The sequence below is a fragment of the Gallinula chloropus genome (assembly GCF_964237585.1).
Source record: "Gallinula chloropus genome assembly, chromosome: 1".
NCBI lineage: Eukaryota > Metazoa > Chordata > Aves > Gruiformes > Rallidae > Gallinula > Gallinula chloropus.
The window spans coordinates 107,298,281-107,310,925 of NC_140085.1; the positions used below are offsets into that span (position 1 = coordinate 107,298,281).

Below are 12,645 nucleotides of genomic sequence, written 5' to 3' on the forward strand. Positions count from 1 at the left end.
CTGTGCCAATGCTGCAAACAGTGACCGCGAGCTGTGGGTTTGACCCACAGTGCATTGTTGTTATTCCTCCATGCTTTGCCTTGTAATTCCTCAGCACCCTTCCCCTCTCCCCTTTTCACTGGCTTGTCCCAGTGTTGTCCTCTTTGCCCCCTCTGGTGAGCAGTTCCCCTCTCCCTGCTCGCAGTGCTTGCCAGACCGCTCTGGCTCTGTGGGCTGCTCTTCCTTTCAGTGAGTGCTTGCTGAGCAGGGGGCTGCCATGTGTCCGAGTGTGCTGGAGGCGTGGGTGGCAGAGGGGTTCAGATGGAGCCTCCAAAGAAGTGGGGTATGCGTAGCGGGCTGTAGGGGTGAGGTAGCAAATGGGATCTCTTATGCGGAGGTCACAGGTTAGGGGAAAAAGATAGTTGGAGCAGTGGTGTCTGTCGACCAAGAGGGTGTGCTCTGCAGTGTCCCCTCTCACTGCTGGCATGCAGATGCACACTCAGCGTTTTTGCCTGGCAGAGCTGCTCTGACAACTGGTGGGTTATTGATGTGGAAATATGGGAATCCCCATTGCCTGTAAAGGCTGAGCCACTTTACCTTTTACATAGCTGTTCATGTTTCACCACAGTTACTTTAAAGATGTCACAGGAGGTTTTAATTACTAAAAGAAAAAGTTTGGGTACAGTTTCTTCCTTGTTGTCAATGTTTTGCACTAATGAAATTTTCCTTCCTTTAATCATATCAATGCACACATGGGGTTTAATTACTAAGCCTAGTAACATAACCTGAAATCATCCTCCAGTCTAAAGTTTTATTTCCAATTTTGGGGTTTCAACAAAAGTTTTACAGCATTCCTTTTGCAGTGCCTTTCCTTGATCAGCTGTTGTTGATCAAATATTGATCAACCAAATCAGATGTTAACATGCATTTTCAAACAAATTTGCACACCTTACTGGATATGTTGGTCTTTCACAGGGTGGTTTGTTTTTTGTTTTTTGTTTTGTTTTTTTTATTCCAGCACTTGTAGAAATTAATTATTAAAAGGAACATGTTTCCTGAACTATAACAGAAAGGAAAAAAAACCTCATAAATCTTGGTAAAGTCCAAAGTTCAATTTCTTTATGCAAAGTGAAATCTTGTATGTAGCTACTGCAAGAGCACGATTGTTCATCTTATGGACTGAAGGTTGTCCTGCAGTTAAAACCTGTGTGCATTCATGCATAAAGTGCCAGTTCAGTTATAAATGCTTGACTAGAAATGTCAGATTTGGGGGTGGAGGGGTGTGTACTCGTTTTGGTTTTGAGGGGGTTTTTAACGTGTAATGTCAGGAAACTGGGAACAGAAGGATAGTCATGCACCGGTCTAGAGTGTTAAGCTCTGAGTTGTGTGAAACTGTCAGGGTTTTAATCAGCTTGGCTTCTTAGCATGTGGAAATGGAAGTGGAATGTGACAGATTGACAACAGTGGCAAAACAAGAAAGGTAGTGTTTGAAGTCCTAATCTAGAACATTTACTCCGTTCTTACTGGAGCTAAGTAAATTGGTTACCTTTCCCTGAAGTATGTGATTTATGGTGTTAGTAGTTACGCTTGAACATAATGCCTCAAAGATGTTACGGTACGTTGGACGGTCTGGATGTACTGAAGGAAGCTGAATTTCTTCTAGTTTTAACAAAGACTGACTCAGCTGAATGCAGAGTTCAAGTGGCATTTTTCTGAGCTGGTAGACAAGGCTTACAGGGTAGTTGCACATATTTTATCCTGAAAGTAAAATTCTAACTTTTCCTTGTTCCCATCATTGCCTTTAATGGGGCGTTTAACTTGTTTATTATCTTCATCATCATGATGCCTGAAAGCCTCAGCCTTGGAGTTAGGGTGTCATCAAACCAGCCAAAGTATGAACAGAGAGAGAGACATTCCCTATCCCAAGGAGCTTAAATCCAGATCTAAGAGAAGCTGGAGGTCAGTGCACATACTTGGAGTTAGAAGTGTGGGGAAAATGAGATAATGTTTGTCAGCATCATGGCTGATGAAGTTCAGCACATCAGCAGCTTAGTCATCATTAAGTGGTTTGGAGGCCATGCAACATAAGGGTTTTAGTGAGGAGGGTTGTGGTGTGGCTTTGCTGACTTTAGCATTGAAATTTACTGCTGTGTGAAGTTGCTACAAGAGAGAAGTCATGATTCTGTCCTTTAAAACTGAAAAAGTGGTTAGTGGAGGCTGACGTAGGCAAGAAAAGGGAAGGCAGCTCGTTTTGCTTGTAAACAGATGTGAGGAGTGATGCTGAAGGCAATGGACTATGAAAAATCAGCAGCACCCTGGAAATCTGTTGGTGTGACAAGACTATGTGGGCTTAGGCTGGGCAAGGGGAGAGGAGAGGAAACATCACACTGAGATGTGGAGTGGTGAGAACCTGGACCTGAATTGTAGCAGTGAGCAGAGAATGAAAAGGCTGTTTTGGAGGTGTTGCATGAAAGGACTACTCAAGACATTTGTCTGGATAGAAGTTGGAGTGGGCCCTAAGTGAAATGCTACATCTGGGCTGTAGGCACTGACATCAGAAGTGTGTGGCAACCGTGTCTGCAGCAGTCAGGGAAACTTGAGCTGATGGTTAGACATCCAAATGTATTAAATGGATAGACTGTGGGTTTTGTGTTGCAGAGTGGGGAGGGATAAAGGGACTCTCCTGCTGGAATTAGAGCTGTATTTGTCTTATAGTTAAGAAATGAAGTATGTAAGGAAGGGAGGACTGAGGGCAGGTCTCTACTGAATATTCAAAGCTGGGATAAGGTGATGATAACACAGATTGGATGAATTAGCAGTGATTAGAGGCAGGAGTAGAAACTTCAGGAGTGGTTGTTAGCACTGAGGAGATTTCAAGAAGCAGCTTTGCAGTGCTGAAAGAGCTTGTCTGACCCAGCCCAGAGTACTCACTGATCCTGCCTAAGAAGACATCATTAGGAACTTTGAGTGATACCAGGTGAATGAAAGGGTCAGAAACTTGAGTCTGAGGGTGTTAACAGGAAGAGCACTTGATACAGTATAAATGACTCCCTCAGTGTGGCCCTTGTGAGTTAAAGGAGCACAGGACACTTGGCAAGGCAGGTAGGTTCAAGTGTAGGCTGCTTTTAGCATGAGCAAGGTGAATGGTAAAGGAAGAAGCCTTCCTGCACACCCTGCTTTAACAAAGATCCCAATAGATGAGTTGGAAAGCTCTGATGTAGCATGGGTGACAAATGGTCTGTGGTTAAGGTCAAGGTGAAAGATGGGAACTTGGAAAAGCTTACACCGATCCACCCTCTAAACCCAATTCCTCCCACAGCTGTTTCAGTCTTCAGGTATTGTACCATTATTGCTGAAGTTCTGCTACTGGAAGGCATTTATTGTGGGGTTTTCTGTTTTTCTTTTGTTCAGCACTGGTTCACTGAGCTTCCTCCTGTCTTAACTTTTGAGCTATCAAGATTTGAGTTTAATCAGGCTTTGGGGAGACCAGAGAAGATACACAACAAATTAGAATTTCCTCCAATTTTGTATCTGGACAGGTACAGTATAATATTATCAACGAAGTCCTAGTATAAATATAGACTGAATCTCATGAGTTTTAAATGTTGCTGGTGCATCTTATACTCGTTTATATCACAGTAAATTCCTCTTCTAACTAGACAAGTTGTAATTTTCATGGTTTTCATCTGTTTCAGAAAATATACATAGATAACAATTAGAGACATTCTGCTACCTTGCCCCTGCTTGCATTTCAGTCTTTGTTGTTAGGTAGTTGTGTATATAGGAAAGATACATTGAAAAATCACACTGAGCCCAATTGGGAAAGAGGATGAAAAGTCAGGTATCAGTTCCAGATAGACTGCATTGTTTAAAGAGTATTCTTAGCATCAGTGTTTCTGTGTAGATGTGAAATGCCAACTTCAGTTAGATGCTGAATGTTATTTATGAGGCTAAATAATCAAATAGGAGCGTTGCTATGTGGTTGCTGTTTAAAACAGTTAATTTAGAAGCTCTCTGATACATGTTTGTCATTCATGGTATGAACAGAGCTTTTGACACTGGGGAAAAATCATCTCTCAAAGTTGTGGGAGGGAAGGCTTAATAGGTTTACCATCTTCTTCTCAGTTTGTTTTACTGCCTCATATTTTGTAAGTACTAGAGAGCGTGAGTGTTTTTATTAGCACTAAACAGGGTGGCTGATGTGCGTAGACTTCAATTTCAGTGTTGGGGTGCTGAGGGCTGACACATCTTTCTAAATTTCATGTTTTACAGGTATATGCACAAAAACAGGGAAATAACAAGAATTAAACGGGATGAAATCAAGAGACTCAAAGAGTACCTCACAGTTTTACAACAGAGATTAGAACGGTACTATAGATAACTGTGTGATTGCAAATAATGTGGGCTGTATAGAATAACTGTATGCGTTATGTGTAGTTATTTCCAGATTTCCCTTCTGGATCTCTTTTCTTTTACTGCTTTTTCTTGGAAGCTGTGTAATTATGGTAATTCTGGTGCATGAAACGTGCTAGGAAAGAAAGGCCTGCTTTATTTAATTGCAGTCAGCCAGAAAAATAAAAGCCTTATTATTATTTATTTACTTATTTATTTGTATCTGTGAGTCATGGCATTAATACGTTTTATGGTTAACAGATATTTAAGCTATGGTTCTGGTCCTAAACGATTCCCCTTGGTAGATGTCCTGCAGTATGCCTTGGAGTTTGCCTCCAGCAAGCCGGTTTGCACCTCTCCCGTCGACGACCTGGGTGCTAGTGCCCCTGCCGGCGGCACGCTGCTGGCCCAGACCTCACCCAGGTAAGGGCTGCCTCACGCTCTCCCAAGGCCAGACGCCAGTCACACCCTCCGCATGCACACCTGCCTGCCGAGAGAGGGTTCCTTCTTTCTTCACCAGATCAGTACAGCTAGGCATCTCCTTCTAAGGAGTATGGCTTAAAGCTCACTTCATCTCGTCCTGCTCTCATCCGGGAAGTGTTTTTCAGTGTGACAGGCTTAAATAAACCAAGATGTTAATAATCTGGGTTTGTTTCATGTGTTTACAAAAGGTCTTTAGATGCAGAATTACCTACAGTTCCAAATAGACACAATATCTGGTGAGGTCACTTCTTCCCAAGTGTATTGTTTAAGAATGTGAATTTAGGCAGCATATCTATGCTGCAGAGCTTCAAGGGTTTTGGTGTACAGTTTATCTGTTAAATCTGCTTTGCAGCTTGTTTGTCATCAAGATTGTCAGGAACCTAGTGGTCAGAGTTTTTAAATACAGAGTAGCCAAATTATCTGTGAGATAAAGGTCCAGTGAAGTTATTTTTCTCATTACTGAAGCTAGTAACTATTAGTTAATAGAGTATAACTTAGTCCAGAGCTTGGCTGGGTGGATACTAACACTTTATAGCAGAGATTTTATGTTGCATTTAGAAAGTGGGGTTCTAGGTTTGATCCAGTCAAGATAGCTCACTGTAGTTCAGAAAAGTGAAGTAAATGAATCTAAAAACCCTTAAAAAGATTTCAAATCTCTTACTGTGTTATAATGCCAGTAGAAATTGCAGTGGCTGATAAGAGAAGACAAACTTTTAAAAGCTACCATTATTTGCATGAAATACAGTATCAAAAGTGATACATTTTGTTCAAACTCAATATAAGAAGTTTCTTCTGTACAAAGTAAGTATTACAACTTTTTGTCAATCTGTAGAAAGGCAACAACATGTTGTGTGGAGCAATACTGTCAGCTGTTAATGTTCTCAGAGCTTTTTAAACTACTGAAGGATCCAGGTTATTCACACTGTGTTGCGGTGCTGTAAGCAAAGTAAAGTCAGTTGCTTGCTTAGTTCTATTGTCCAAGTTCCCATTATAGGGGGTTGGACCCAATGATCTCTCGAGGTCCCTTCCAACCCCTACAATTCTGTGATTATGCCTCTGGTTACATATAGGTAGTCCTTTTGCTGGGGAGCTGGCCTCTTTACTGCTTGAGTTACAAGACTTGTTTGGAGCAAGTTTAGATAGTTTGGTGCAAAATTCCCAGTGTGCTGTAGGTACTGGAGATCGCTTCATTGTTGCTGTCAACAGAAAGTGTAAGCAGGCAGTTGGAAAAAGAAAGTCTGCTAGGCAAAAGATGTGAAGAAGGTATTAAATGGAGAACTTCTCTGTATTGGATTTTATATCAGTGAGCCACAGGACAAGCCACTGACATTTTTATTATTTTTATTTTTTCTCCACAGTTTGCCACTAAATGCTTCAAATCCCAGGGCTTACTTGTGTGACATTACTTGAAAATGTTGACTAGCTTTTCAAGTAAAGCAAACTGGCTTGAGCAATGCAGTTAAGGTTCCTCTATCTTTGGTAATGGCAGCCAGAGTTATTGTGATACCATGTCGTACACCTCAAAGTTTTCAGAATTTACATTGTAATTCCACATTGGTAGTGTAGGTAACTTTTCTGGATTGTACTGTATGAATAATTGCTTTTAAAAATCTCTGTTTTCAGATGGAGATCTTGCTTTTATCATGTATCTGTTAGTTCATATACATGATGATTCAATTTTTGTGTTTTGTTTTAAACGAATGCAGCACAGTAGAGCAGCAGGGGCCTTCATCTTCAGATGTTCCAAGCACATCTCCTGTACAAAGATCAGTAATACATAAACCATTCACGCAGTCACGAATTCCTCCTGACCTGCCAATGCACCCGGCACCAAGGCACATCACTGAGGAAGAGCTGTCTGTCCTAGAGGGGTGTTTACATCGCTGGAGGACTGAAGTAGAGAATGACACTAGAGGTAACGCCACAAGCTGGAGAGTGCATTTGCTCTTGGACAGGATTTGTGGAAACGGGGGTAAAATTGCCTGAGTGTCCATGTGCATGCTGAGTTGCTTGTTTCATACTTGCAAGTGCATGTCCAGCACACAGGAAAGGAAGTCAGAGGTTGTAGTAGACTGGAGGTGTGTAAACTGAAGGTGTAACCTGGGCATTGAATGAAGCGTACATGGGTGTTTCAGTGCGGGTTTCTGAGTGTGTGTGTGGTGTTGGAGTCAAATGAAACAGAGATGGGTTCCGCATCCAAGAACATCTCTAACACGTGTGAGTCGTCAGTGTGATGGTGGCTGGGCCCGTGCTGTGACTTGGTGCTCTGTGAGGGACTTAGGGTAGAGTGGCCTCTTCCCTGAGGAGGAAATTCATCCAACCTCTGAGCAGAGGCTTTCTGGTCTGAGCTTGTCGCCTGTTCCCTTGCTGTGAGGGAAACAAGGGGAGTGGTTGTCCCAGCAGGGGTGGGCTGGGGTGAGCTCTAGGAAATGAGCAGTGCTGTATGACGAATCACGCTGTCTGCTTTATCGTCTGAGAAGATCTGGTGTTTGGCATGTAGGGAGATAAACAGATGCACCAAATGCGAAATGTACCCTTGCTTGAGCCTTTAATGAGAAAAATGAAAGATGTGGCCATGTGCAATTACACAGCTTCATTGAAGAGAGCTGCTGCTTTTTTTCCTCTTTTAGATTTACAAGAGAGTATATCTAGAATACATCGGACAATTGAATTGATGTACTCTGACAAAACAATGGTCCAAGTAAGTACAATTTCTGCACAAGATAATTCAAAATTGATCCTTTTTGTCACTTGTATTCAAGTTCTTAGATGCTTGAAAATAGGGCCAGTGTACAACAGTTAGATACAATAGTTCGAGAAATCTGATTGGAAAGTCATAATAGGTTTTAATTTTGTGTACAGTCAGATATAGGACAGCATTACTATATTTCACAGGTGACATGAGACAGGTATATAATGCATGACACACTTAAGTTTTAGCAATGTTGTGATGAAAAGCCCAAATACATTCTATCTCTGATCCACTTTTTTCACTCGAATGCAGAACTTAGTTTTGTATAACACAATAAAATTTTCGTACCCCAATTTTGACTGTATTGCTAGGTAGCCTTATGGCGTTAAGGAGGCAAAGCATTAGACACAAGAAACTTGCTTTTATATTTCAGTGCTTACAGCCGTTGTATACTGCAACTTATATACTAATACTTGAGAATTTAAGGCTCTTCATTTTATTTTTAGTTAATAATGCCAGTGGGGTGTTATGTTGTTTTGTTTTTTCTTGGGTTTTATGGAACTCTGTCTAGATATAGCATCAGTCAAAACCTTGACTGTTAGTATAAACTGCCTTTTAGGGAGATTCTCATGCCCTGTAATCCGAACAGCATTTTTAGAATGCTTTACTATGGAGTCCTGGCTTCTCTGGTATTTGTTATGTTCACATACTCATGCTTGCTCCCTTTAACGAGTTTTAAGGTTAAGGATTACTTCCTCTGTTACTTTCTGTTAGTAAAAAGAATTATTTTTCCTTCCAAGGAAGCTTCTGTTCAGCTTATAGTTTTCCTTAAGATATGTTTTCATGTTGTACAAGATCTCTAATAGTTCCTGGCAGCCGAGCTCTGATGTTAAGTACTTCAGGCAGACCTGCCTAGATGGCTTTAAGCTGCCTCCTGGCAGCCGTTTTTTCCTTAATATTTGTGTTCTAACAGGAAGGCTACAGGCTGCTATCCACATAGCCTACCTTTGTTGTCTTGTGTGTTACTGGAGGAAATACATCTGAACAGTGAAGATGTTAGTGAGCAATCATTACAATGGAAAAGAGGAGGTTACTTAATAAATTAACACTTTCTCCTAGTACAGATTGGCATAAAGTAGACCAGATTTGTTTGTTCGTTTGCTTGTGGCTTTGTTTTGAAACACAATTCCAGAAACGGGGTCCCTGTGCCATGCCTGAAAGTAGTTGTGTGTGTGTTAAGTGATTGTTAGGGAGCAGATAGGTACTGAACCTGTCTGAAATCCCAGGCTGGAAGTGAAGGCTCTCCTCCTGCAGTTCAGCTGGCTTTGTCCCTGGGGGTGTTTTGGTGCAAGAGGGAGCAGACAGGTGCTTATAGTGGTTTGTTTGTCCACTGCCCAGCTCTGCATCTGTCAGGGTGATTGGATAGCTTAGTGTTGCCCCATTCTCTGGGAGCAGTTTGACAGTATTGATCTTTTCCTCTGAATGACACAGTTGTAGGACTATTTGAGCAGGTCTTCATTTTCTCCCTGTGTCCCCTTTGATTCTAAGGAAGCTATGGTTGTCCCTTGTCAAATTGTCATGAAATATATCCCCAAAATTCTTATTTTGCCTGATCCTCCCAAATGAGTAGTTTTCATCAGCTGCTCATTTGATTATTTCCCTCCTTCCATGAACTTGTTGTGGGGAAATTAAACACTCCTGGTTTTCCTGTGGGGAGTTCGTCTTTGATGTATGAGCGTTGATATATCTGTTCTGTAGCTACTTGTGACCAGGTTGGTGAGGCTCAATTTCTGTTTCATGAGTAATAAGCCAAAGCTAAGAAGTTTAATGCCAACTATTTACTTGTGTTGCTCTGTACTGTTATCCGCAGTTGATATAGTAGCTTATGGCAAGAGGTGCCTGTAAACACTGAACTCGCCTGTCCCCTAGTCACAGACCCCTGTGGGGAACCCTTTTGGAGGCTCAGCGTGGGTGACTGACAGCTGGTCTTCCAGGGTTGGACAGAGGGGTAGGGGCCCTCAAGCTGACCCAGTTAACATGGTTTTAAGTAGTATGATTTAAATTAATTCACTTGGAGTTTTATTGCTCTATTTTAGGGCGAGGAAAATGGTAGCAGTGAAGTCTAAAGAGACCTCACTTCTTTTTTTCTTTAAATCAGGATCTGCATATATTTATGTGCATACGCATGGGCTTGGAATCTTTTAAGAAGGCTTTCACGCTGGTTTGGTAACAGATGTTAAAAAACCCAGAGCATTCAGGTTGAAGGACTTGCTAGGATTTCTTCTGTGTGTATTTCTTGTATTTGGGAGATTTACTGTGCAGTTCGGTCTTTGGGATGGCAGACTTGGATTGCTGACTGCTGTGCAGTCCGTCAGCTTTACAGTTCAAGGCAGGCTGCAAAATCTCCAGCGCTTACGTATTGCCTGGACGAGAATGATCAGGTTAAAAATAACTTCAGGGTGTTTCTCATTGATAGTTACATATGTATTTATGGTTACTGATTATTGAGGTGCTTAAATGATACTTACAACAAATATGTACTACACCTTGTGTTCAATAGACCCTTTATCTACAGGTCAGACTGCGGCAGCAGAAGGTGGTTTTGTTTTTTCATCCCAGCTGAGCTGTGGTCATACAGGCGCATAGCAGGGAAGATCAGTGTTCCCTTTTATGTTGCACGTGTTGTTTCCGCAGGCTAAAATGAGCTGATCACTAAGATACTTTTAAAAGACTTGTATGGAAGCACTGGTTCATTCTGCCCCCATCTCTCTCTCTCCCTCTCTCCACTTCAGATTTCCAGCTTACTAGGTAGAAGTTAAGTTTCCCATTCTTCTTAATTGTCAGTGAACGAATGTCACACAGGATACCTTTGTACATTGATCCTAGAAACTGGTATCTTCCTTCTCTGCTTCAGGAGGAGGGAGAGAATCTCCTTATGTGTTCCATGCTTCTCTTAGCAATGCTTTTACAATACTGGAAAATGATTGTATTCTTATTGTACTGTAAGAATTTTTCCTTTGAGTAAATGAGAAGTATTCAGGTCCCACATATTCCTTTAAATAAACTCTCTTACCAGTACACAGAAAGCACAGAGTTTACTACCCTGAATTTGCATATGCCTTTCCAGACTTCAGGACAAGTTTACAAGGTCAGAACTGGAGCCAAATCATAGTCTCTCAAAGCAGAAATATTTGAAGGGATTTTTTGTAGATGCAAGCAAAGTAGGGATTTTAAGGAATTATGAAAAGAGGGTGCCTGTCAGTAAAGGCAGCGAAGTAGATGTTTATGCCATAGACTTACTGAAGTTTCTAAGATCTCTTGTGACTAGGAGTGGTAAGTGAAATAGTTCCAAGTCCTTCCATTTAGTAGATGGTTAGTTTTACCTCTTTGTTTTCACTTTGTGTCATTCTTTGATCCTGTTTAACTTAATTTCTGTTGCTTTTATTTAATGTAGCTATTACTGCTAAATGCTGGCACGGACAGTTTGACATTTTGGGCGCTCTGTTCTGTTTGGTTTTTTTTTGTTTAAGGTTCCTTATAGGTTGCATGCTGTGCTAGTTCATGAAGGTCAAGCTAATGCAGGACACTACTGGGCATATATTTATGACCACCACCAGAGCAGATGGATGAAATACAACGATATTTCTGTGACAAAGTCAACTTGGGAGGAGTTGGAACGGGACTCTTTTGGCGGCTACCGGAATGCCAGCGCATATTGTTTAATGTATATCAATGATAAGGAGCAATTCTTGATACAAGGTAATGTTAATGGATATGTTTCCTGCTTGGAACAGAATAGCTGAATATATTGATAAAGCAAGCTTCTTTCAGATGGATTTCCAGACTTTTGAAATGCTTGTGATAATTATTGAAAGTTTTGGGGGGTTTTCAATGCTCATAACTGTTAAATGGTTTTTGTGTGTGGAACAATCACTCTTCAACTTTCATATTAATGAAGAGTGCTAGTATTTCAGCACTAATAAGAGCGAGATACGAAGTAAGTTTGCTAACTTGTAAGCATGTTAACCAAGTGACTGCATGTTCAGACTTGGAGAGGATATCTCACTGAAGATTAGAGCAGAAATGCGGAAGTGCAGAGATGAACCTCTTGATACCAAAATATTTGTATAGTTTTTTTTTGTAAGCTTCGGAACTCTGAACTTAACTGGAGTGTGGAAACTTGAAGCTTTATGTGGTATATTGAATGAATGACTTAACCCTACCAACAACACATTAAACCAAAGTAACACATGGATTTGGATTCTTTTTTTTTTTTATTTTGGGTGGGGGCCAGGTAGTAGCATCTAACTGTGAGCTTTGTATGAAAGTGTTTGGATGGAGGGTAGAGACCCCTTAGCATGAGTTTTTTTGGGCCTGATAATGGCAGATAGGCAGCTGACTGTGAAAATTGTCAGAGATTCAATAGCAGGTGGCAGAAAATTTTCGTGCTCCTGTCTTTTCATAGGGCAGAAAGCTAGAGTGTGCCTTTGTTCGGTTTTTAAATGAGAACAGAGATTAACCTTGACATTTCTAGATTGCCACATTTAGCAGTGGACTTGCAGTCATAGGGTTTATGGGCCCTGTAGGATGGCAGTGTCAGGCCTGCTTGCTGGGGAAAAATTACATCTGGTTGATCTAGAATCTGGATATTCTTGTACAGGCCATTCAAAGCAGAATGGAAGGTTACTCAAAGTAGCTGGTGTTCTTATCTGTTGACTTGCCAAATCCCTATAGGCCTGCTCTCCTTACCTTTTTCTGCTGGGAAGTTGAGTTGCATCCAGCCCCATGTGCCAGTAATGCAGTCAAGCTATGGAGTCATTTTGTGACTTTTTTGTGACCTTCCACCCCCACCCCCCCCCACCTTGAATGTTCACAGTCACAGAGTGCTTCTGGCCCAAAAGGCTCATCTTTCCAAATGGTGATGACTGGATAGTGCCCAAGCACATAGGATACAAAGGTCCCAAGAACTGTAGCCATACACTTCAGTAGCAGATGAGTTGCCTAATAGATAAAAAAAACCCAAACCAAAAACCAGTTAGAAATAATATAGATTTAGGGACTTGGTGCTGTACTGTATGTTTCCAGTAATTCACTTGAGA

The 12,645-nt window shown here is 41.3% G+C and overlaps 1 protein-coding gene across 2 annotated transcripts in view; it reads left to right on the forward strand.

Annotated features, from left to right (window-relative positions):
* Nucleotides 1–12,645, forward strand: part of USP25 (ubiquitin specific peptidase 25) — a 92,385-nt gene that overhangs the window by 60,943 nt on the left and 18,797 nt on the right. For both annotated transcript variants that reach the window (XM_084269769.1, XM_084269770.1), the window contains exons 11-16: nucleotides 3,391–3,518; nucleotides 4,252–4,347; nucleotides 4,633–4,794; nucleotides 6,561–6,769; nucleotides 7,485–7,555; nucleotides 11,077–11,305. In XM_084269769.1, the coding sequence (XP_084125895.1) occupies nucleotides 3,391–3,518; nucleotides 4,252–4,347; nucleotides 4,633–4,794; nucleotides 6,561–6,769; nucleotides 7,485–7,555; nucleotides 11,077–11,305 (895 nt within the window). The remainder of the gene's footprint in view (nucleotides 1–3,390; nucleotides 3,519–4,251; nucleotides 4,348–4,632; nucleotides 4,795–6,560; nucleotides 6,770–7,484; nucleotides 7,556–11,076; nucleotides 11,306–12,645) is intronic.